At 36.8% G+C, this 25,990-nt stretch overlaps 1 protein-coding gene across 1 annotated transcript; it reads left to right on the forward strand.

Annotated features, from left to right (window-relative positions):
* The first annotated feature begins 248 nt into the window (after positions 1-248).
* On the forward strand, positions 249-24,395 carry LOC126966128 (uncharacterized). The gene is made up of 7 exons (XM_050810056.1): positions 249-512; positions 6,803-10,412; positions 11,933-12,124; positions 15,724-15,843; positions 17,070-17,327; positions 19,686-19,874; positions 24,167-24,395. Exons 1-7 carry the CDS (start codon positions 391-393, stop codon positions 24,242-24,244), a joined length of 4,569 nt encoding a protein of 1,522 aa, XP_050666013.1. The 5' UTR covers positions 249-390; the 3' UTR covers positions 24,245-24,395.
* The last annotated feature ends 1,595 nt before the right edge of the window (positions 24,396-25,990 follow it).

Consider the following 25,990-nt stretch of genomic DNA (forward strand, 5'->3'; position numbering starts at 1 on the left):
CTCTTTCTCACACAGGGTTCATATCTATTAGCTAGTAAGTATACTAAATGTATGGTAACAATAGATTCGCTTTCCTTTTCTATATTGCTGTATCTCCGTTAGAGATGTTTTTTCCCTCTCGCACACCTTGTTTAAATTGGATAGACTATGGTTGAAATTTATTATTCTTTGTTGTTATGCAAATAATTGACGTATGTCACGTCTGATGTCATGATAAAAGATATTTTAATCTGTGTTTTTGTAGTTAATGGAGATCTCAGTTATTATTGTTGAAAGTTGTTTGTTTTCTAGTGAAGCTATGAAATAAATTGTGCTATTTTACACATGCAGTTATAAATATAATATTTATTGTTAATTGGGTCTGTGTATTTATATTATGAAATAACAAAGATGAGGCGAGGTCATCCAGGAATAGGTGGATGGCGCAATGAGAACCCTCGTCATTATAGACCGCGAAACAGCGGTAATCCACATTTCAGACCACCAAGAAACTTTACCAGTGGAAGTTCTAGGTATGATATTAATAATTTTCTAGTGCATCTCATCCATCCAAGAATTTCATGTCATGTAAATGTAATAGCCGCCTAAACCTTAATAGTAGCCATATTCAAAGTATTATTAAAATTGTATAAGAAGAAATTATTTGTGTTGTATTTATTTAAAAAACGCCTTTGTAACATCAAAAATCACGGAAAAGGAAATTTAATTTATTAACTTCACATTAGTCATGATTCTATTACGAAAATGTAGGAGTATGGATTGGGGTGTAATCTTGAGCAATTCTTATTATTAATATACTATATTTCATGTATCTCCCATACTGGTTCTAACATATTTCACGAGATTTACAATATGGGGACTTTGCAAAACAAATCTAGCCTACCTGGAATATGAATGAGTTTTCACACTATTTGTCTTCCAGGTATTTCTTTCTCATTTTTCACATTAAATAGAGAATTCATCTCTTTGTTAACACTGAAAAATTGTCTCAATTCTTCATTTATATAGCAACAAACCCTATTATGGGCTTTTTACCCTTTAGCTTACACCAAGCAAGCTCACACACTCAAGTATTTTGTATTAATATGATTAGAACCCCATATTGGCTCAATTAATACAATCTCACCTGTGTGATCACCCAGGTTTGATACTCTCTAGCTACAAACAATTTTTTTTTTACCAGTTTTTGAATTCATATTATGTACATTGATTCAACACATTAATAATGTTGACTATGCTCTTGTGCTCCACAACCAGTATGTATGCTTGTTTGTCCCCCTCTTCCATAAATCAAAACTAAGTCTTCTGTTTTTAGTACCTTAATAAAAATCTGATATATAAAATTCTCATGTCATTGTGTTAAACTTTGAACTCCTCCGAAACAGCTTGACCGATTCTCATGAAATTTTGAGTGCATATTGGATAGGTCTGAGAATTAGACAACATCTATTTTTCATCCCCCTAAATGTTAAGTGTGGTCCACACGAATTTTTTTTTTAAATTTGTTTGATTGTGAGTCAGCATTAAACAATACATACAACTTCAAATTTTCACCCATCTACAATCAACAGTTACTTTTGTATTGAGATTTTAATATTGGCAATACAACATTTGCTGGGTCAGCTGGTACTAGATATAAAGTTCTAAAGTAGACTACATTTCAAATAGTTGATAAAATAAGCATTCATAAAATTGCTTCTTTGATGAACTTTTGTTGGACGGAAAATATGATTATTTTTTAGAATTATATTAGACGATAGGGTTCTTATTACCTAATATTTTTATGCTAATAATATTAATTGTTATATATTATGGAGGCCTTCACCTTCACATAAGAGCGGTTCTTGCATGCATGCATGTTAAATTATACCTTTGTAAATATTATATTATATAATTTATAATTTCAAGTAATTTAACTAAGATTATACACATTACTATACTTTACTAGACTACCAAAAATCTTAATGTAAATAATCTAAGAAAGTATGTCTTAATTTTTTACTTTTTATAATGCGAGAAATAAAAGGCTTTATTATTTTATTACAAGATATGGTTCTGGGGGCAGACATGTTACTTCCCTTTTTTTTTTTTTTTCTATATATCTTCCCATTTCTAGCTTAAGCCAAATAGTACTTAAATTTCCTTTTATTTTATGCAACTGTACCATTAACAAGTTGTTTATATTTAACTTTTTTAAATACTTAATTATTAGTGGTGTATATATAAAAAGTTAGTAAAATTCTGAAGCTATAACCATTGACTTTAAAGAGTTTGCAATGTTTAACCTTTAAGACAAGGTTTTCACTATCCAAGCAGACTCAGAATGCACTGCGATGAATACATATTATGATCTTAGTGCATACAATGACAACTAAAATACAATGAACTTTATAGTTTAGTAGCATCAAATGTCTTTTCTTAGAATGTTTTCAAAATTTATATAGACTATCAGTTTAATAACTCTGCTCCAAAAAGTTTATTTGCATAAGTCATTCTAATCACAATGATCTTATGATTTACAATGTTTGTCTGACAAGGGGTTGAAACTATCAAAATTGTCTGGCTAATGAGGAAACATCATCTACTTATTCTTCTTCTTCTTCGCGTGACTCTCCCACTAGGGAAGGTTGGCGGTCAGCTTTGTAGTTACAATTGTTTGTCCTTCGCCAGGCAAAATAGTTCTGCCGCACTTGTCTCATCTACTTAAATACTACTTTAATAACAAGTATTAAATATAAAAATTAGCTTTTATACTATGACATTAGTAAAATTATAATTTCATGTACATTAAGGGTGTTCGGCAAGGGGTTGCCATGATGTTAAGTGTCTGGTAATGAATAACATGATTTTTAATAATATTCTGAAGGTAATATCGAAAAATCGCACTTTATTATTTGATGTATTTAGATAGGTATTTTACACACCTTTAGTAACATTTACCTGCCAAAGCCACAATAAAAATGACTGCCATGAGTAATTTATAAAAATTGTTTTATTAAAAATTTGCAGTATTACTTACCTGTTATATGACACAAAAATATTTGTCACCTGCATCTATTGTCTTTTTTTTTAATAAAATTACTTTTGAAACTTAGACTTTCAGGCTATGTATCTATTTTTAAGACACTTCATATCTTATGTAGTCAATGTAAGCAGTATTGGTATTTTTTTTTTATGGAATAGGAGGACAACTGAGCGTACGGGTCACCTGTTGTTAAGTGATCACCGCCGCCCACAATCTCTTGCAACACCAGAGGAATCACAGGAGCGTTGCCGGGGTTTAAGGAAGGTGTACGCGCTTTTTTTGAAGGTACCCATGTCATATCGTCCCGGAAACACCGCACAAGGAAGCTCATTCCACAGCTTTGTAGTATGTGGAAGAAGGCTCCTTGAAAACCGCACTGTGGAGGACCGCCACACATCCAGATGGTGAGGATGATATCCTAACTTGTGGCGTGTCGTGCGAAGGTGGAATTCGGCGGCAGGAATCAGGTTAAACAGCTCTTAGGAACACTCCCCGTGATAAATGCGGTAGAAGACACACAATGAAGCGACGTCTCTACGCAACGCCAAGTGATCCAGCCGTTCAGGGCACTGGGTCCCCGACAATTCGAGCTGCTCTGCGTTGCACGCGGTCAAATGGATCGAGCTGATACGGGGGTGCGCCAGACTAGAGATGACAGCAATACTCCATGTGTGGCCGGACCTGCGCTTTGTAGAGCGCTAGTATGTGGGCCGGCTTGAAGTATTGCCGTGCTCTATTAATGACGCCCAGTTTCTTTGAAGCCAATTTGGCTTTGCCTTCCAGATGACCACGAAATTGGCAATCGCTCGAGATTTCGAGACCCAGTATTCCGATACTAGGCGAGGCTTTGAGGGAAGTGTTGGCGAAGAGCGGTGATACGACAAATGGGTTTTTTTTAGTGGTAAACGCGCAAACTCTTGAGTCTTTTGCGGGTTAAATTGGACCAGGTTCAATTTTCCCCATTCCGCGACCTTCTCAAGAGAGGACTCGATAGAAGACAGAAGTTTCTCCCGGCACTGGTCGACGATTTCCCGAGAGAGACCTGCATGGCCCGTGTATATGGCATCACCAGTGCTGTCGTCTGCATAGCAATGAATGTTGGAGGTGTCCAACATATCATTGATGTGCAGAAGAAACAGCGTGGGAGACAGCACACAGCCTTGGGGCACTCCAGCATTCACGGGCTTCGGGTTCGAGCAATATCCGTCGACAACGACCTGTATGCTACGCCCAGTGAGGAAGCTGGAGGTCCACTTGCACAAGCTCTCGGGAAGCCCAAATGATGGAAGTTTGGAGAGGAGCGCCTTGTGCCATACACGATCAAAGGCCTTCGCTATATCCAGGCTAACTGCCAGGCCTTCCCCCTTGCTTTCAATAGCCGCAGCCCATCTATGTGTCAGGTATACCAGAAGATCACCTGCCGACCGACCATGGCGAAACCCGTATTGTCGGTCGTTGATCAACTGGTGACCCTCTAGGTATACCAAGAGCTGACGGCTAATTAAGCTCTACATGATTTTGGAGAGCAGGGAGGTAATAGCAATAGGCCTGTAGTTTGCCGGATCCGAACTGTCTCCTTTTTTTTTGGATCGGATGGACAAGGGCTGACTTCCATGAGTCAGGGACTACGCCTTTAGAATAAGAGTGCCGGAATAAACGCGTTAGCACCGGCGTCAACTCAGGGGCACACGTTCTAAGCACGATTGGAGAAATGCCATCCGGCCCGCTCGACTTCCTGACGTCCAACGAAAACAGAGCTCGCCTAACAGTTTTCTGTCTGAACTGTGCTTCAGGCATAGAGCTCTGACACCGCGGGATGGTCGGGGGTGTTTTTCCGTTGTCGTCAAGAGTCGAGTTGGAGGCGAAAGAGTGCACAGCATGGACGGCTGGCTGAAGTTACCAAGAGCAGCTTTCGACAACGACCAGAACTTGCGTGTTCCGGTCGGGTAACTGGAAAGCTGCTCGCCGATTTTGACGACGTGTTTTGATTTTGCACGGGCGATTTGCCGCTTAAAAAATCTGGAGGCACGGTTGTATTTGTGCCCAGCGCCGCAACCCAAGCTCGATACGCCTGTTTTTTGCAGTCAGATGCTGCTTTAACTGACGCATCGAACCAGGGCTGTGATCTGCCACCGATGGGTACTACAGAGTTTGGTATAAAAATATCCATACCCTGTAGTATCACATCGGCTACTGCAACGGCGCAGGCACTAGGATCATCCGAAGGGAAACAAACCCTGCTCCAAGGGTACGATGCAAAAAAGGAACGCATCCTATCCCAATCTGCTGACTTGTAGTGCCAAACGCGGCGGGTCGCTGGTGGTCTGCGACGTTGGCGTCGGATAGGCACTACACTCCTGACCAGGCAATGGTCGGACGTTCCGAGAGGGGCGTCGACAAAGACCTGGTAACCATCGGGATGTGTAGTCAGCAGAAGATCCAATAAGGACGGCATGTGGCTATCCACATCCGGGAGCCGCGTTGGCGACTCAACCAATTGGGACAGACCATAAGCCAATGCAAAATTATGCACAGATCGCCCTGCGTAGTCTGTGGTACGTGATCCAAGCCATTCGGCATTGTGCCCGTTGAAATCACCCAAGACTACGATTTCAGCGGAGGGGATCTGTGCAAGTACGTCGTCAATTGCCCCTTGAACGCAGCCCATGAAATGATCGGTTTCTGCGTTACCACTATGGGACCTGTAGACACACGCATAGATGCGGACGCGGTCCTCTAAATCTACGCGGAGCCAGAGAGTGGACAGGTCCCTACCCACAAAATTGCCGAGACGGCGACAGCAGATATCCTCCCTAACATACACACATACCCCGGCATGAGGCAAAAAATTGTGCTCAATTTTGTACCCGGGGTACGTTAAATATGACGTATCGCTAGGTCGAGATATCTGCGTCTCAGTAAGGAAACACAAGGCCGGCTGCGCCGTCTCAAGGTGGTGGTGGACGGCGTTTAAAATTGGAGTGAATTCCCCTGATATTGCAAAAGTCCACGTTGAGTGTGGAGCGGGGTGCCGTGGTGATACTGCCTCGTTTGTCCTTGGTCATGCGCGGTTCTGTGCCCTCCCCAGAATACGAAGGGCAGCCCGAACTAGAGTGCCCGGGGAGGGATTCTCCAACTCTGGTAGACCCGGTACCCTCCTGGGGTAAAATCTTTTTTAGTACCGCTGTCATACCCGGGGGGGGAATGGCCACCGGTCCTCGACACTAACCTATGCGAAACATAGCGGCACTAGGCCGCTACTTCACGCCAGTATTCTGTGCGAGTGTGGTAATTAACCCGGACGAGTCTGGCCCGATTGTGCTGACGTCAAAAGACGGCAGCGTGACTCTCCCACTTCTAAAAAGCCCTTAGTCGCCTCTTACGACACCCATGGGCCTGAGACTCTCCTATTCTTTTTACGCCCCGGGAAAAGTACAGGGCTGTGGACTTTTCAAATAAATCAATAGAAATTTATTAATAAATACTGAAATATTAGAATCAATAATAATGTTGGATATTACCAAGTGATCAATGTAATAATTAAATTGTAAATGCATATTTTTTATGGAACAGGATAGCTTATTATGGTACCCGATGGTAAATGATCTGCCACCTTATACTCTACAAACACCAAGGAAACTATAGTAGTGCTGCCAGTCTTAATTTAGTTTCTAATAATTAGCGAAATTATTCTATTTAATTGAAAATGTCTTGCTAAAAAAGCTGTGTGATTATTTAAATTTGTTTAAATTTATCCAGTGATTGCTTGTTTTACAGATTTCCCACACCACATGTGAGACCTTTCAGAAATCCATTTATTCCTCATGCCGGAAATGAAGATCGTAACCATTATGGTAACCATCAGAGGTATAGATTTAACAACACACCAAATTCATATTCTCGACATAATGAAAGATCCCATCATAATGAGAGACAATTCATACCCCATCTACATCAAACAAAAATAAATGAATTTGGATTTACTGGTACTTACAAAAATAATCAACTATGTAATCCAGACCAGTACCATGTAAATAGTATGGGTGATGTTGATCAGCGACATAAAACAAAAAACAGTAACCATGTTCCCTTAATTCCTCCTTGGAGTACTGACAATTTGTACTATGAAGAAGAAACAAATTACCACAAAAATGAAACAGACACCAATAGAAATCATGTAGAATATACTGGTCATAGGCCTCCCTCCTCAGATCATTATGGAGGAAATCCTGTACCTACAATCGAAAAATCGAATACCTTTACCAGGTCTGTAGATGATACTGTGGACATTGTCAGAAAAAGACTATTGAATAGAAATGAAAACCCACATGTGCCTGAAAATCAAGAACCAAGGGAAAATATTATTGAAGAAAGAATCATAGATGTAATTCCACCTGAGTTCCCTCAACAAGAACAAAAATTGAAAAGGCGGATACAGAAACAAAAACCCATTCATAAAGTAAATTGTGATAAAATCAAAAATAAAATTGTACATCAATTATTTAAAATGGATAAGAAAAAAATACACAAACTACTAGATAATCCAAACTGTTCAACAAAATTTGAATATGCTATCAACAGTTTATTGACTGAGTCTCAAAACAGCTTCAATCAACATATGAGATCTGTTGCAGAAAAGTCTCTTTGTTCTACAAGTACAGAGTTTATGCAAAATGATAAAAACACTATTTATGAAGACACATTCATGAAACAAATGCAATGCATTTTAGATCCACAGGACACTATTCTTTTAGAAGATATTAAACCAATGATCATGGCAGAGCTAAGCAAAGTTCTACAACTTGATGATTTTGATAATAATTTAAATCTAAATGAAGATTTGAATTACTCTATGCAATTTCCAAGGGATGAACTTGGTAATTACGAATATATGAACAGTGAAAGAGAATTTCACGACACAGAAGGGTCTGGACCATCATCAAGACTAATTTTTCAAAATGACGATTTCAGTTACAGTAGTAGTGAAATGGATTGCAATAGCCTAGAGCGGGTAGATCAATCGAAACCTCTGTATGAACGCAGGCCAAGAAAATACGAGTGTAGGGATAGAGATGTTGAATCACAAAGAAGATTTCGAGAAAGCTTAGACACAAAATCTGAATATATTTCAAACAATGAGTCATATGATAATGCTGGCCACCTAAGCCAGCCATTATTTGATACTTATGAACATTTATCAGAAGAGGAAGATCCTTTTGCGGAACTTGATAAACAGTATCATGTTGCTGTTGATCATGATTTCATAGAAAATATTGATTCTCCTAAATCCCCACTTCTACAAAATGATGCAGCTGTCGGAATATGTATGACGCAACAAACTGAAATTAAAGTTGAACTGATGCAACAAACTGAAATTAAAGTTGAACCAGTCACAACAGAAAATCAAGGTTTATGCAACCAAAATATAGACCATGATATAGAAATACATTTAAATGCAATGACATCTGGAGATTTTAATGAGAGTAATCAGGATGAAGTACCTTCTGCATCAAAGTCTGGTTTGCCTACTATAAGTCAAAGTTTAAACAAAGGTAAAGATATGTTATCAGAGGAAAATACAGCAAATTCTAATGAAATTGTTAGGCCAGAAGTTTCTTCAAATTCTGATAAATCTAAAGTAATTGTTTCTGGTAAAAGATCAATCGAAAAAAAACCTTCGCATCGTAAAGAAAAACATAAGAAAAGTGAAAATAAAAATAACTCCACTAAGGATCCGAAACAAAATATTATTACTTCTTATCAGCTGCAATCAAAAAAGCAATCTGCCAAAACTCAAACAGATACTGATGATATTGCTTTCAAAAATAAAAAAAAGATTTTAACGCCAGAGGCAAAGAACTTTAATTCAGCCACAAAAAATGTTAAACATGTGCAGACTAATGCATCTATAAAGAAAAGTAATGTTACAAAAGCAGATGAAAATCGGAAAAGACAGAATTCTACCTCATCTAATCATTCCACTAGTCCTGGTAATAACAATACTATAATAGCTAATAATGACACACCATTAAAACATGATACAATATCTTTGCTCAAACCTATTGATATGTTTACGCAACAACCCAAAAAGATTAACATACATCATTCCTTAAGAAATGTTTCTACAACTAATATTATAGACAATAAAATAAATACTAAACCAAAGTCACTAGTGTATGACCAATCATCTAGTAAGCCCAATGTTGCGAAAATGGTAGCTAAAGAGACCCAGACATTATTCTCAAAATCGTCTACATCAAGATTTTGCCAGACTGAACGAAAGAAAACTGCTAATAAACATGTACAGACAGGAAGCCCCGAAAAAGCTTCTAGCGTAAAAGCAACTGACGCATTTGACCGAATGAAAGAAATAGATCTCGAAATCCAAGTGTTACTTCAAGAAAAATTTAAATTATATAGCTCTTTAGAGAGCAGAAATCCAAAAACAGTCCCAATGCAAAGCTTGGGAATGACTGTTTTAAATGTCTCTTCACTTGAAGAGAATGAATTTGTTGATGAAGATAATAATGACCTGGAGGACACAATAGTAAACAATTTTGCAAATATACCAGAAAATGAATTGGAAGAAATAGCTCTGGAAAGTGTAGAAAGTTCAGACATAGTCTCTCCAATGAGCCATAATCGAAAAAGAAGAAGAAAAAATTCTCTTATTGATAACATCACATCACCGAATCCTATTTCGAAAAAATCAAAGAAAACACCTAATATTTCACTTATCGAACAAATTATTACTGATGATAGACCTCTAGAAGATATTATATCACTTGATGAGTTTGAAGTAGTTGAAGTCAAAGCAAAAAAGACACAAAAGCAACAGAAAGGCAAGAACTCTAAGAAAAAGCGTGTCAGTATTAAAAAGACTAAAACTTCAATAAAACCTGTAACTACAGGATTAAAGGACTGCTCAGTATGTTTGGTAAGAGAGGATTTAAGTAAGTACTTCCAGCAAAGCCAGACACAAGATGTCAAAGAAGTAATCAGATCTGATGATGTCCTTGTGGAAGGGTGTGTTGATATAGCAACTACTAGCAATAATGTAAAGGAAATAAATGATATAGAAGCTGTTATTACTAATGACCCAATATTAAATGGCCTACAATTTGACATGTTAGATGTGTCTGAAGATATAGTTATTGGAGAAACATGTGAAATTAACTGTAATAATGAGAAAAATATAGAAGAACAGTCAGTAGGCTTAATAAATGAGGATATAATACTCGACAATAGTCAATCATCCATTGAGGGTGTCACATCTTCTGCTGAGCAAGGAGGAGAATGTAAAGTATTTGACTTTTTAGCTGATGAGAGTTTACAACAAGATTCTGTCCTTGTCAATGGTAATGGAGATACAGTATTAGCTATTGAGGTAAGAAAATTTATTATTATTACTACTAGTACTAGAGAGCCTGCAATATTTAAGTTAAAAAATGTTTTAATGGCAAGGGGTTATTATAATAATAATGAATATATTGAGGATGAAGAAGTTTGGCATACAGTTCCTTTTATATCTGAACTTTTTGCAACCCAAGCCTTCATGGGCCTTGCTATGGCCATATTTTAAAAATTGATAGGAAAAATTAGCTTTGGTGTCTACCTCTTTGGAAATTTATTTTATTTAGCTTAGAAAAATATTTTACGTTGCTGTTTTTTTTTTTGAGGAAAACATTTTCTGACACATTCTTTTATGTGTGTTTTTGTGTATGTAAATAAAAAAGTATTTTCATTTCATCAGTTTGAAATCACACATTATGTGCAACATTATTCACTTCACACGTGTTTATTCTATAAGACTGATTGTTAACATTTTGGTGCACTTACTACTTTGGGACCTTGGTGTGAGAACTCAGAATTAAACTTTTTTATCAAGACTAGACCATTCTAGATTTAAAAAATGTACAACATTGACTTGATTATTTATTTGACTTTAAAATTGAAAATTAGGTCACTTAACCAAGCAGAAACAGCTCTGCTTGGAGAGGATACTTCTAATGAACAACAACAACTCAATATGTTTTGCCATGCGACCTGCCCCTAAAGTTTTTTTTTTATGAAAAAAGGGACGAGACGAGCAGGACTTTCAGCTGATGATAATTGATACGCATTGCCCATTACAATGGAGTGCCGCTCAGGATTCTTGAAAAACCCAAAAATTCTGACCGGCGCTACAGTTCCGGTCGTCACCTTGAGACATGATGTTAAGTCTCAGAACGAAACACAGTAATGTTACACATTATTACTTCACGGCAGAAATAGGTGCCGTTGTGGTACCCATAAACTACCCGGCATCCTGTGCAAAGGAGCCTCCCACTGGTAAATAAATTTAATGATGACACTAGATACAGACTCACAGTATACTAGGAATTAGCAACATAGTTTATTATTGGCATATCCATAATCATATGTTATGTTTTTTTAAAGTGATAACCCTCACTTCTAGGATTAATACATAAATAAAATTAGAAAAACAAAATTTTATGAACGATGCGGCATTCCAACCCACGACCTCCGGCGTTCCGTGCCGGTGCTCTAACCAACTGAGGCTCAGGTTGCTCAGGTTGAATCACCCTGAGAGTTGAACAAAGCAAACAGAATTTTATAACGAGGCGGTACTCGAACGGTTAGCTCAGTTGGTTAGAGCACCGGCACGGAACGCCGGAGGTCGTGGGTTCGAATCCCGCATCGTTCATAAAATTTTGTTTTTCAAATTCTATTTGTATATCCATAATATTAATATCACATTAATTAAATTGCAATGAATCGGTATTATATATTGAAAATACTGAAAATAATGTATTTTGTACTTAATACTTTCCTACTTAAATACATATTATATAGAATAACTAATAAGTATTTTAATTAAAACAATATAATTATTATTTGTTTCAGTGTGTTGAAAACAATTTCCTTGCGGCCTGCCTAGATGGCAATGTATACTATTTTACCAGTGATGGCCAACTGCTAACAACACTCAGAGGTTCTAACCTAGCGGTAACTTGCCTCACAATTGTTAAGGAGAAATATGGCACTACTGTTTACACAGGATCGTTGGATTCAAGGATACGCTATTATGACCTGAAGGTATGCAGACTATTATTATTGTACAAGATTATGCATTCACAATATCTGAGTAATATAAATAAAAAAAGTGTGTGTGTATGTATGCACACAAGAAGTAATACTTCTTTGGCGTAAGAAAGCAAAAATCCTTAAAATTATTTATTGCTCCTGCTATTCCATGTTTGTAGAGAGAACAATATTGTAAAAATCTTGCAAAGATGGCTTTGACAATTAATTATTAAATAATGAATATGGCTGTCTGGGCTTAAACCCTTTGCCTGTCCTAATAATGGACGAAGAAACAAAAAAAAATACCGAATGTCGCAAACGTCAAAAAATTTTAGGGACCAACTTCACCCTGTTGCTTTTATGTATAGCGCATCTTAAAATTTTAGTCTTATAATTTTTTCATAACGCGCCTAAAGAAGTATAACTTCAATAATTACATTTACAGTAAAAGCTCCTTATTCGCGCTTCCTTCATTCGCGTTTTCACTATTCGCGGATTAAAAAATTGTGACCCAATTCCTATATTCGCGGCTAAAGATTCCTTTATTCGCGGATGTAATCGCTACATAGTACATGCATATAAATAAAAAGAATTCCTACATAGTTGCATAATTGCGAATGGAATAGGACGAGATGGGTTCGTACAAATAGAATAAAGTGACATTCAGGAGTTGCTTGAATCGCAAGATGAAGATTTGACTGAAATCGACTTGGAGGAAATGTTAAACTCACAGACCATTGAAGAAGAGGCTTCAACAAGCACTGGAAATGTGACATATCATTTGACAAATCTTAGTGAAGGTTTAAGAATGGCAAATGAGCTTTGTGATTTCTTTATGAAAATTGATCCGTCTATGGAACGAAGTCTTATTTTTAAGAGGCAAATTGCTAATGCCACTGCTGAATATCAGTTTGAACGAAAGAAGCTTTTAAAAACTGTTAAGAAAAAATTACAAAATTCTTTAATCCTTAACTGCAACTTAAGATAATGATTGATAAGTATAGTCAAAATCTTCATTTTTTTTTCAAGTTTGTGTTTTATTTTGTCACCTAGGAACGTATCCCTTATAATCCCATATAAATTACCATTCCGTATTCACGGTTTCTGTATTCTCGGCATATTGACGGAACATATACCCCGCGAATAAAGAGCTTTTACTGTATGCATTACAAAGTGGTCAAGTATGCTTTTTTTGCTGTTGCTTGCTGATTGCTGGTATAGGTGTTAATATAAGCTTTATCTGGTAACATTTGATATATAACATAACTTATTAGGATAAATATACCACATATTGGAAAATGTAAACGAAGTCATTGTCAGTACATTTATGAAAATTTATTATATGTTCACAAAAATCGTCACCTTTTTGCTCTTAATAGTGATTTTCATTATTATAACACTAGAAATAAGGGATTGCTTGTAACTAATTCTAATAGGCTTCATAAGATACATAATAGCTTTAAGGGTAAATGTATACACTTCTATAATAAAGTCCCAGCCACTGTTCAGGCATTATCTATAAATAAATTTAAGTGTTTTATAAAAAAAATGGCTCTATCGTAAATCCACTGCTGAATATCTAAATGATCGGACAGCCTGGGATTAGATTGTGATTATTTTATAGCGATAGAAATGACTGTACAATATTGTATATTTTATTGAAAAGAGCGCAAAAAAAGAATGGTGGGAGAGTTTCTTTCGCCGCTACTTCTCTCTCAGAGCGCGATTTGTTTCCGAAGCGGTAGTAGTATCTAGTAGTTATTAGAAATGACATCAAAAAGAATTCTAAAGGAATCAATTTTGAGAAAATAAATGCCTTTTAAAAGAATTTCAGTTTTGAATCCAGCTGTGACAGTTTTTTAGTTTTATCCTTGGTTATACACATATCTTTTACAATAAGACACATTACATTAAAATTGGACATAGTTTCTGAGAAACATTCCAAGCCACTATCATGACATTCTAATTTATACGTGAGGTGGGCTAAGATCATATCAGAGCTCATAACATCAGATAAGCCATTTTTTGTCAGTCCGTTAATATGACCAGTTTTGTGTTCTTAACTCAATTTCGACATGATTGTGGTATGGAACGTTTTTCTGGAATTACGTCCAATTATGCCTACATGAATATTTTTATTGATAATTTTATTTTGAGCAATAAATTAAATTTAAATGTGAAATCATTTCTGTCAAATTTATGAAAAGGCGACATAAAGGCGAAAAAGATGGGGTCAAATGTCAATTTTCAACCAATCCCCTTGTTGTGACCTATAACGTCATTGTTCGTGATCGAGAAGCATTTTTTTTTTATTACTTTCGGTTAGCTCAGTTGTTGAGAGCGCTCGGACGGAACCCGAGATGTGCGTGTTCGAGTCTCACTTCATCCATAAATTTTAGTACAAATTAAATTTGTTTACTCTCAGTTGCTCTTTTAATGTATATGTTTTCATAAACTAGTGAATAAAATTAATATGAAAAATAATTTGCAAATTCCCTACCTGATTCAGTGTATAACTTACCAAATATATTAGTTACAGAGCTTATATTCAAATAAATTTATTTATGGTGGAACTCAGATCGGACTAGAACATAATGGTCCATCTTACATCACCTTTTCTTACTGTTACACCCAGCTCAATGTGTTTATTCTGAAGAGTTGACATTCGGAGTAACAAAAGGTATGAAGTATGTGTGAAGGGAATAATGGCTGGTCCATGCTTCAACTTATGAACGGCTACTGCTTGTGGTGCCAGGTCGACCTGTTATAATTTATAAATCACTAGCTAACCCGGCAGACTTCGTTCTGCCTCAATCGATATATAAAAGACCTATATTTTTGTTTAAAATAAACTTAAAACAAACAGAAGGAATCCTTTTTTAAGGAAATTTATTTTTTACCTCCTGAGAAAGTTAGAAAGATATAAAAATTCTAATTAGTTATTCATTTTAAACGATTATTTTTATTTGATTTCTGAACGACGGGGGACACATCAAAGGAAAATCAAAATTGTTTTTTTTATTATTTATATCCAAGTACTTTCATATTAATTCACGGACTTCCACAAATAATTTAAGACCAAAATTCGCCAAATCGGTCCAGCCGTTCTCGAGTTTTAGCGAGACTAGCGAACAGCAATTCATTTATATATCTTATATATAAAATTCTCGTGACACAATGTTCGTTCCCGTACTCCTCCGAAACGGCTTGACCGATTCTCATGAAATTTTGTGAGCATATTGAGTAGGTCTGAGAATCGGCCAACATCTATTTTTCATACCCTTAGGGGTATTATAACATTTAGATGTTAAGGGTGGTCCACACGAATTTTTTTTTTTAATTTTTTTGACATTTTTTTTTCAAATTTGTTTGATTATGAGTCAGCATTAAAAGATACATACAAGTTCAAATTTTCAACCATCTACGATCAACAATTACTTCTGTATCGCGATTTTAATATCGGCAATACAACGTTTGCTGGGTCAGCTAGTATATATATAACAACATGAAAGAAATATTTATAGTAATGATTTAAAAGCGCTTAGTTTAAGCCTAATTGAATAAAGTTTACTTGTGATACAATTTGATTTTTGATATATCTTTCTCATTAGACTGGGTTGGAGAAGGGTCCCGAATGCAATGTTTTGAGTGCTATACAATCCATGGATAGAGCGTGGGACACTGTGTTTGTGGGCACAAGAACAGGATTTGTGCTACAGTTCGAATGTAAAGTAAGTTGATTTTTTTATATATAAATATAAGAGGGGGTAAGAAACTCACTAGATGGGATAGATTTACCAGTGGGAGGCTCCTGTGCACCGAATGCCGGCTAGATTATGGGTACCACAACGGCGCCTATTTCTGCCTTTAAACAGTAATGTGTAAGCATGATGTTTCGTTATGAAGGGCGCCGTAGCTTATGAAATTACTGGGCAAATGAGACTTGACAACTTATGTCTCAAGGTGGCGAGCGCAAATGTAGTGCCGCTCAGAATTTTTGGGTTTTTCAAGAATCCTGACCGGCACTACATTGTAATAGCAGGGCGTATCAATAACGATTAGCTAAGCGTCCTGTTCGTCTCTTAATTAAAAAAAATTGGGAGTAGTGAGGCAACCCAATGAAAACCTACAACAACAGGTGTCAAGATAAGCTTTGCGGCCATTAAGGTGGGAGTATGCTCTTTTCTTGAAGGTCCCTAAGTCGTATCGGTTCGGGAAAACAACAGCCGGTAATTGATTCCACAAAGTACACGAGGCAAGAAATTTCTTGTAGTAGGCGCGGTTGTGGAATTTGATTTGTGATTTGAAATGCATGGCAATTAGAAATATGTAAATAACTTTTAATGAAATGATAAATTCATGTAAATGTTATGAGTTATCATAAGTATTAATATCATCTCTAAGATAATCTACATCGATAAAAAAAGTCTTACGGCCGCTCCCAATATACATACAGATAGAGATAAATTACTAGCTTCTACTGTCAGTAATTAGCAGTCAATAATCTGAAACTGTACCAATATACCCGATAAGTCATTATTATCGCCTTATATTGGCACTCGTGAATTGCAATTTCCATACAAACTTCTATCGCTGGTAAGTTATACATCCTCCCATTGACAGACAGCGTGTACGGATAAGGTGAGTTTGCGTCGATAAGTTTATTGGGGCAGAAAAATCAACGATAGTTACGATTTTTATCTCAAGTAGGCCACAACCGGGGATAGACTGAATTTTGGGAATGGCCGTTTTATAATTTATATTTATGTCTAGGTAGACTGTGACAGCTGTAAACACGTTAAACAATAGCGGTGAACTGCTAGCCTCTATTTTCAGCAAACGGACGCACACTAAAGTAATTAACCTGGTAAAGACTCTTGATGCCATGTGTTGCCTAATAGTAAGGCTCTATCTAAATGTAAATGTTGTCTAACGAAAAATTGTATCAATTCCACAGAACAACATGTTAATACCAGTCAGCACGGTCAAAATCTCTGACAATTCCATTCTGGCACTCCGTGCGATGAAGGAGGGTCCGCGGAAGGTGCTTCTGGTGGCGGTCAGGTCGGAAGATGTTACCATACGAGATGCACAGACTGGTCTCTTGCTGCGAACATTAACTGGGCCCAAGATGACGGTGTACACTCTGTTGTATGAAGATGGCAAGATATACTGCGGCACCAGTACTCACCAAATACACGTGTTTGATTATGCGGTAAGTTGATAATAATTGTTACAAATTTGATTTTAATGATAAAGTAGATCCTTTAGATGGAGCCACAACCTGCGAGTTGAACAAGACCTACAAAGATTTATAAACCATACTTCACTTTAACGGTTGGCTCAGTTGGAAGAAGTCTTCCCTTAAAGCCTCGCATAGTATCGGCATACTGTTTCTCGAAATCTCGAGCGATTGCCAATTCCGCGGTCATCTGGAGGGCAAAGCCAAATGTCTTCGAAGAAGCTGGGTGTCATAACTAGAGCACTACTTCAAGCCGGCCCTCATTCTGGCGCTCTACAGAGTGAGGCCACCTATGGAGTATTGCTGTCATCTCTGGTCTGGCTCACCCCAGTATCAGCTCAATCTATTTGACCGCGTGCAACGCAGAGCAGTTCGAATTGTCGTTGACCCAGTGCTCTGTGAACGGCTGGATCACTTGGCGTTGCGTGAAGACATCACTTCATTGTGTCTTCTACCGCATTTATCACGGGTAGTGTTCCGAAGAGCTGTTTCATCTGATTCGCACGACACGCCACAAATTAGGATATCCCCATTATCTGGATGTGTGGCGGTCCTAAACAGTGCGGTTTTCAAGCTTTCTTCCACGTACTACAAAGCTGTGGGATGAGCTTCCTTGTGCGGTGTTTCCGGGACGATACGACATGGGTCAAATACAAATTAAATATTAATAATTTTCGAAGTCTATGTCTCGGTGTCTAGACAATACCAGCGTTGAGAAGCAAAATTCCCACATAATGATGACTAGACACCATTTTGGTTCTGTAATATCCATAATATTGTTGTTAGTTATAGGATTTCTGTATTTTTGAACCAAATAAACCTTTTAATTATTATTATTAAATTTCAGTCTCGTCTCTTATTACATAGTATTTTTTATGGTGGAATGGTGACAATGTACGACCAATATATTTATAGCAATCTCCAGCACGTACATAAACATTATAATTTATATACAAGCGACAACCATAATTAAAACAGTAGAAATAACTACAAGCTTATAGTGACCCCTACTAGGTTCTGTAAAATAAACAATTACTTTGTATGCGATGGTATTAAATTTTTACAATAAATTATCAAAAAGTGTATCTGAATTATCAATAAATAGATTTGAATCTTTTATTTAACGACTAAATTATGTCGAGGACTTATTACAGTATTGATAATTACGTAATAGTTATTTATGCAACTGTTGTGTAATAAGGGGTATTAAAACACTTGTGTGATAATAGTATCACATGAGTGTTTTAATACCTAATTATCAACAGTTGCATACAAGACTTTATCTACACCTATAATATGAATCCTCTAAAAGACTCTGGAACAGTAAGCTTACTTACCTAATATCATTCATTACTGATTATAAACAAATAAACTAAGTATTAATGAAACAATTATATATTTTAGTAGTAATTTACATTTTGTATAGTGCAATAATTAAAATTCAGTCGAATATAATGTTCTTTTGCAGCGTTTAAAATGAATCGCTCACTTTTTGTAAACAAAACAATAAAAATATAGAAGAAAAATGGCGGGGATTTGAATAACCTACTTTTTTTTTACGGCGTGCGACGTTCTGGGAGTGTGGAGAGCGCGTAAACGAAAATGTTTTTTTTTTAAATTCATACAGATACCACGTATCGAGCAATAAGAATGTGGCTGTATGTTGAAACTCTTTGCGCATGAAGGGATAAAAAAACATAGGAGTGTTGTTATGAAATTCAGTACACATTACAACACTCTTTTGGATGATGTAAGGGTTATTAGAACATTGGGTGTTTTAATGTTGGCAATAAGCTAACTGTTTCAGAATCTTTAATAGAGGATTTAAAGCATGGGTGTAGATAAACGATATTACAATGTGCAATTGGATAGTATTATAATATCTAATATCTATTTAATTAATAACTAAAGATTACATATACAATTTTACCAGTGGGAGGCTCCTTTGCACAGGAAGCCGGCTAGATTATGGGTACCACAACGGCGCCTATTTCTGCCGTGAAGCAGTAATGTGTAAGCATTACTGTGTTTCGGTCTGAAGGGCGCCGTAGCTAGTGAAATTACTGGGCAAATGAGGCTTAACATCTTATGTCTAAAGGTGACGAGCGCAATTGTAGTGCCGCTCAGAATTTTTGGGTTTTTTGAGAATCCTGAGCGGCACTGCATTGTAATGGGCATGGCGTATCAATTACCATCAGCTGAACGCCCTGCTCGTCTCGTCCCTTATTATCATTTTAAAAAAATTGTGGTTGAGACTTCCCAGAAAGTTGTCTTAGGACACTTGTATTGGGAATGTATTAAGTATTTGCATCGTGTTTGATGTTATTTCAGAGCGGGAGTCAAGTGGGCGCGCACGCGGGTGGTAAGGGCACCGTGTGCCTGCTCGCACGCGGCGGCCTCGTGTTCGCGGGCTGCTACGACGGGTGCGTGTACGTGTACCGCGACGGAGAGACCGCGCCGCTGGCGCAGCTCCGGGGACCGCCCTCCATGTTGCTGGCGCTGTCGCTGCTATCGTCCAAGGTGAGCCAACCAACTCTACGTGTGCACTCTGAACGACCAAGGACGCTTTGTTGCCACCTCGACCTGTTATCCCGTCACTGGCTAAGCTGCCACAAAGCGCGTGGCGCCCGTCTTAAGCCGCCGCGCGTTACCGACGCCAATTTCAACGGGCTCGCGTTACAATAAAATTTATTGCTTTTGAAGTGTTTCGGCTTGTTTATAAAAACGAACATCAATGCTTTTGTTATTAAACAAACTAGCGCTTTGTTAGATTACATAAACAATAGATACTGCGTAATTTAAACAAATTTCTTTTAAAGTAGGGCTGTCGTGCAGAACGGCTGACCGCATTTTGGCGGCTTGTCGTATTTACACAGATAAAGTTTTAAAATTAAATATTCTTACTTTTATAGTCTGTTAAATTACCTTTCGTGTAGCTTGTCTTACTCTGTGTATATTTAACGAAAGAATATCTGCTACCGTTGAGTGCCAAACCAGACGTCGTACGTCTGCTTGGCACTCAACGGTAGTTTTAATAGCAGACGTCGGACGTCTGATTGGCACCTAGCGGGTTATAGTAAAAAAAAGTGTGTGCGTGTAATCTTTACGCGCGATTGAAGTAAAACTTAATTATAATTATTAACTTTAGGAATAATTAACAAATACATATATACATTTTTTGCTTATCTGAAAGCTCACTATAAAAAAAAATCTTGAATGAGTTCATTCATTCATTCTTTTAATGAGTCCGCTGCCTGTTGATTTTCTTATCATTTATGGTGAATACTCGATATGATATGGCACAATTCTGTTTGTAGCTCGCCCACGTTCTCGTATCGTTTTTTGTATACCATATCTTTCACGTATCCCCAAAAGAAGAAATCTAATGGTGTACGGTCCGGGGATCAGGCCGGCCATCTAATCGGTCCATTCGTACCAATCCAAGTAGGAAAACATTCATTTTACGTTGTTCCTTTCTTTTAAAATACTATGTTACTTAAGAAGAGTTATTAGTTTTTGGCCATTCTTTCGATTGGCATTATAAAAGTAGGGGTGTTTTTTTTTACATTTCAGTCGGTTCGATTCCCAGACGAGGCAAGTAATTTTTAGAAAATCTTTGAATGCAGAAGTACTAACTTTTAAAAATAACATAAAATCTTCTTTCAGTAAAATAGCCTATCTTCGATATTTAAGGTACTTTCCCTTCATGTCCCATAACTTTGGGACACCCTGTACACCCGGACACCTGGACACCCTTTAAGCTCATAAATATTGTTCACCAGAATATACAAGGTATCTCAAGTAAGGAATTAGAAATTGAACTGTTTTTGAGCTGCTGTAATATAGATATATTATGTATTACAGAACATTGGCGTAAGAGTCATCAGCTCCAGTTTAGTTTTAGAGAACATAAAGTAGTCAGTTCATTTTGTAGAAGTAGGGCAATACATAGAGGTTCCCTAATTATTATTAATAATAGATTAAAATGTAAAAATAGAAGAGATATTGTTAATCTCTCTATAGAACAACTAATTGAGATAGCTTGTATAGAACTAGAGCAATTTATTATTGTAAGTGTATACCCCACTGCATCATATGAACAATTCCAACATAGAATGGAGGAGGTACTATCAAAATTTAGCAAAGCCAGCAAGTCAATTATAGTGTGTGGAGATTTTAATATAAACTTGCTTGAACCTTCGGCCAATTGTACTAGCCTTAAAAATTTATTTCAAAGTTTTAATTTGTTTAATGTATTTTGGGAACCTACTAGAATCACTTCTACAACAGCAACCTGTTTAGATAATATTTTTACAGATGTTACTATTACTAGTACACTCATAATTAATAATCTTCAGTCCGACCATAGTGGGCAACTTATAAAAGTAAATACAAAATTGGACAATGTCAGACCAAAAAAGGTGACGATTATACCAGTTACGGGTAGCCGTCTTGAGAGGTTTAGAAATAATTTGGTAAATAAGATACCATTTTTACACTGTGGTGAAAATTTTCACTATAACTTAGTCTTCAATTCCTTCTGTGAGAAATTTGACAGGATTTTTACTCCAGTAACGGTGACAGTAAATAACAAATATTGTTTTAATGATTGGGCAACAATGGGTATCCACAAAAGTCGTAAACGCTTATATGACCTTTATTATGAGAAACATTACAATAATAGTGAAGAATTTAAAATATATGTAAAAAAATACTCCAAGCTCTTTAAAGTAGTTTGTCATGAAGCGAAAACACGTTTCATTGCAGATAAAATTAAAAACAGTAATAATAAAGTAAAAGCGACTTGGAGTGTAATCAACAATGAAACCGGTAGATCGAATTGCCGTAACACCTCTATCTGTTTAAATGTTAATAATCGCGTTATAAATTCGGAAATAGAAATTGCAAATGAATTTGATAAATACTTCTCCGAAATCCCGATTGTCACGACCAAAGACCTTAACTCTTCGCCAAAAGCAGCATATGATATGCTTAAATTACACGTACCAGTATCTTCCACTGATTTGAAATTTAAGTATGTTACAGGTAGCGATATAATAAAATTTTTCAAATTAATTAACCTGAAAAATACAAAAGACCTATGGGGCCATTCAACTAATATTGTAAAATACATACTTGACATTATAGCACCTGAATTAGCAATAATATTTAATGAATGCATAGATGAGGGTGTGTTCCCTGACCTCATGAAATACAGCAAAGTTATACCTTTGTTTAAATCGGGCAGTTCTTTTGACCCTGCTAATTTCAGACCTGTTTCAGTGCTGCCTGTTTTTAGTAAAATTTTTGAAAAACTTTTGCTTCAACAGCTACAAATGCATTTTTGTAAATTAATGAACAAAAATCAGTTTGGTTTCACTAGGGGCTTATCAACAATTAATGCGGGTACTAGACTCATTGAGCACATCTTTGACGCCTAGGAAGAGTCACAGGATGCATTGGGCATTTTTTGTGACTTGTCCAAAGCATTTGACTGCGTCCTTCATGAAGCTTTAGTCCTAAAACTAAAACATTATGGAGTGAAAAATAGAGCCCTAAATCTGTTAAAATCATATTTAAGCGAAAGAGTTCAGATAGTCGATGTAAATGGCAATCGGTCTTCGGGTAAACCTGTGGGAATAGGTGTTCCACAGGGTTCTATTCTCGGTCCTTTCTTGTTTCTTATATATATTAACGATCTACCGTTTGTGGTAGATGATAGCCATGAGATTGTATTGTTTGCTGATGATACTTCACTTATTTTTAAAGTGAAGCGACGTGCGGATATTGATGACGACGTAAACAATGCACTCTTAAAGATAGTGCGTTGGTTTGAGACGAATAATCTGCACTTAAACAGTAAAAAAACAAAGTGTTTACGGTTCATTACACCAAACACAGCGGAGGTACAAACCAACATACTTATAAATGACCAGATATTGGAACTTGTGTACACTACGGTCTTCTTGGGTATCACGTTAGATAAAAAGCTTCAATGGGGTCCACATATTACCCATCTAGCAGATAGACTCAGCTCTGCGGCATATGCAGTTAGAAAGATTAGAGAGTACACGAATGTTGCGACCACTAGATTAGTGTACTTTAGTTATTTTCACAGCATCATGATGTCCGGTATATTACTATGGGGTCATGCTGCTGACATTGATATAGTGTTTGCTCTGCAAAAGAGAGCTGTTCGTGCTTTATATCAGCTTGGTTATAGACAGTCTCTCAAAGAAAAATTTAAAGAAATAAATATTATGACTGTTCATTGTCAGTACATTTATGAAAATTTAATATATGTTCATAGTGATTTTCATTATTATAACACTAAAAATAAGGGATTGCTTGTAACTAATTCTAGTAGGCTTCATAAGATACATAATAGCTTTAAGGGTAAATGTATACACTTCTATAATAAAGTCCCAGCCACTGTTCAGGCATTATCTATAAATAAATTTTAATGTTTTATAAAAAAATGGCTCTGTCGTAAATCCTATTACTCCACTGCTGAATATCTAAATGATCGGACAGCCTGGGACTAGATTGTGATTATTTTATAGCGATAGAAGTGACTGTACAATATTGTATATTTTTATTGAAAAGAGCGCAAAAAAAGAATGCTGGGAGAGTTTCTTGCGCCGCTTCTTCTCTCTCAGAGCGCCATTTGTTTCTGAAGCGGTAGTAGTATCTAGTAGTATAAGAAATGACATCAAAAAGAATTCTAAAGGAATCAATTTTTGAGAAAATAAATGCCTTTTATGCCTTTTTGTATATTAGTATTGTTAAAGTTTTTATTTATTTGTTTGCAGATAATTGCTGGTTACCAGGATCGAAGCTTGTACATATGGAAGATTCCACTTTACATATTGCAAGAAATGATACTATGAATTTAATCGTCTAATATAATTATGTAGTTTGTATTTTGTTTAGCACTAAAAATGTAAATAATAGCGTTATTTCTTTACACAAATGTTGTAAATTAATTAATATAACATTAAATAAGAAAAGCATTAAATGGGATAATATTGTTTGATTGAATTATTATTATTTATTTTGAAATACTTTTATCCTTCAATTTCTAATAAGCAGGATGGTATAGGCAGGGGCTCTAGATTTAACTAGTCGTAGTTGCGTTTAGTCCGACATTACTAGGTTTTGGGGTGTAAATATTGAATTTGTATATCGAATATGCAATCTGGCGACTGCCTACCGAAGGTCTTTAGGATCTAGCCTAAGGAATAATTTTATGAGTGTGTTCAATAGTTTGGTAATAAATTACGGAATCAAATTAAACTAAAACAACTTTAACACCAGTGCTTTTTTTATATAGGTTGTTAAAGAGGTAGTCACTGCCTAATTGCCTATATGGTATGCACGCACCTGGTTATAGGTGCTCCTGTTTATTAAATTAATCGATTTGTTGGGGCCATTTTGTGTACACTGTTGATCAGTTACACCAAACAACTCGGCTTCTTCCAGAATTTCAGATCACTTCTGGGATGTTTTGCTGACTTATCGGAGCGATCTTGTATTTACTACACGGCCATATTATACCTCTGGACCTAGCTGGAACGCAATCCCCCTCCCGTTTTCCTTTCACCCCCTTGCGCTCGTCCTGTTGCGTCAGTACAGTTTGCAGTTTCACTATCGTTTACATGTAGTGATATTTTCGTGCTATTGTTGTGCCTCTTTGAAGCAACACTCGCGAGCGTCCAAAGAACTAATTTTGACGTATAATACATATGGCTGGGAGAGAAGCGTACAGTACTCTGAAGTATTTTTGCATTTTGAATTAATTAAGTTCGTTTTCCTAATATTCATACTTTAGGAATCAACGTAATAAAGTACTTATTTTTTTTGTAAATAGTTTCCCACCATCTATCGATATTTGCTGTGGTCGTCATTTATAGTTTTAGTACCACATACTCTCGTAGTTTATTTATTAATAATAATATTCTAGTGATGCTTGTTTTGCACACCGTTACAAAGCGACGATGTCATCGATATCAGGTCCAAAGATAATGTAACTGCGTAGTACTAAACCTGCCCATTGGTTGGCCACTCCTGCACATTCCAAGAATTACCTACATGCGTGACTATTCATTCATTCATCATCAACGATCGGTCCTCATCCAACGTATTCCGGCGATCTTGGCCAGATCGTCGGTCCATCTTATGGGGGGCCTGCCAACAGTGCGTTTTCCGGTGCGTGGTCGCCATTCGAGGACTGTACTGCCCCACCGGCCATCTGTCCGTCGAACAATTTGCCCTGCCCACTGCCACTTCAGTTTCGCAATAATTTGGGTTATGTCGGGACTTTGGTCTTCTACGGATTTCCTCATTTCTGATTTGATCTCGGAGGGAAACTCCGAGCATAGCCCTCTCCATTGCCGTCCAAGCTACCATGAGCTTTCTCATCATCATGAGTGACCATTTCATGCTCAACCAGACATCCTCTGCACTCTAGGACTGTCAGTTACGCAGACTGGAAAGCTTGTTTAGTAATGTCTGACCAGTCAGGGTGCTCACCATGATTCGAATATTGTGTCTGTTTAAGCTGTACAGTTGATGTGTTGGTTTAGGGGATAGTGCAGATATCGCTACATTCGAATACTGTCGTCTACAGTTTTGCC

The sequence above is a fragment of the Leptidea sinapis genome, chromosome 9 (genome assembly GCF_905404315.1).
Source record: "Leptidea sinapis chromosome 9, ilLepSina1.1, whole genome shotgun sequence".
Taxonomy (NCBI): Eukaryota; Metazoa; Arthropoda; class Insecta; order Lepidoptera; family Pieridae; genus Leptidea; species Leptidea sinapis.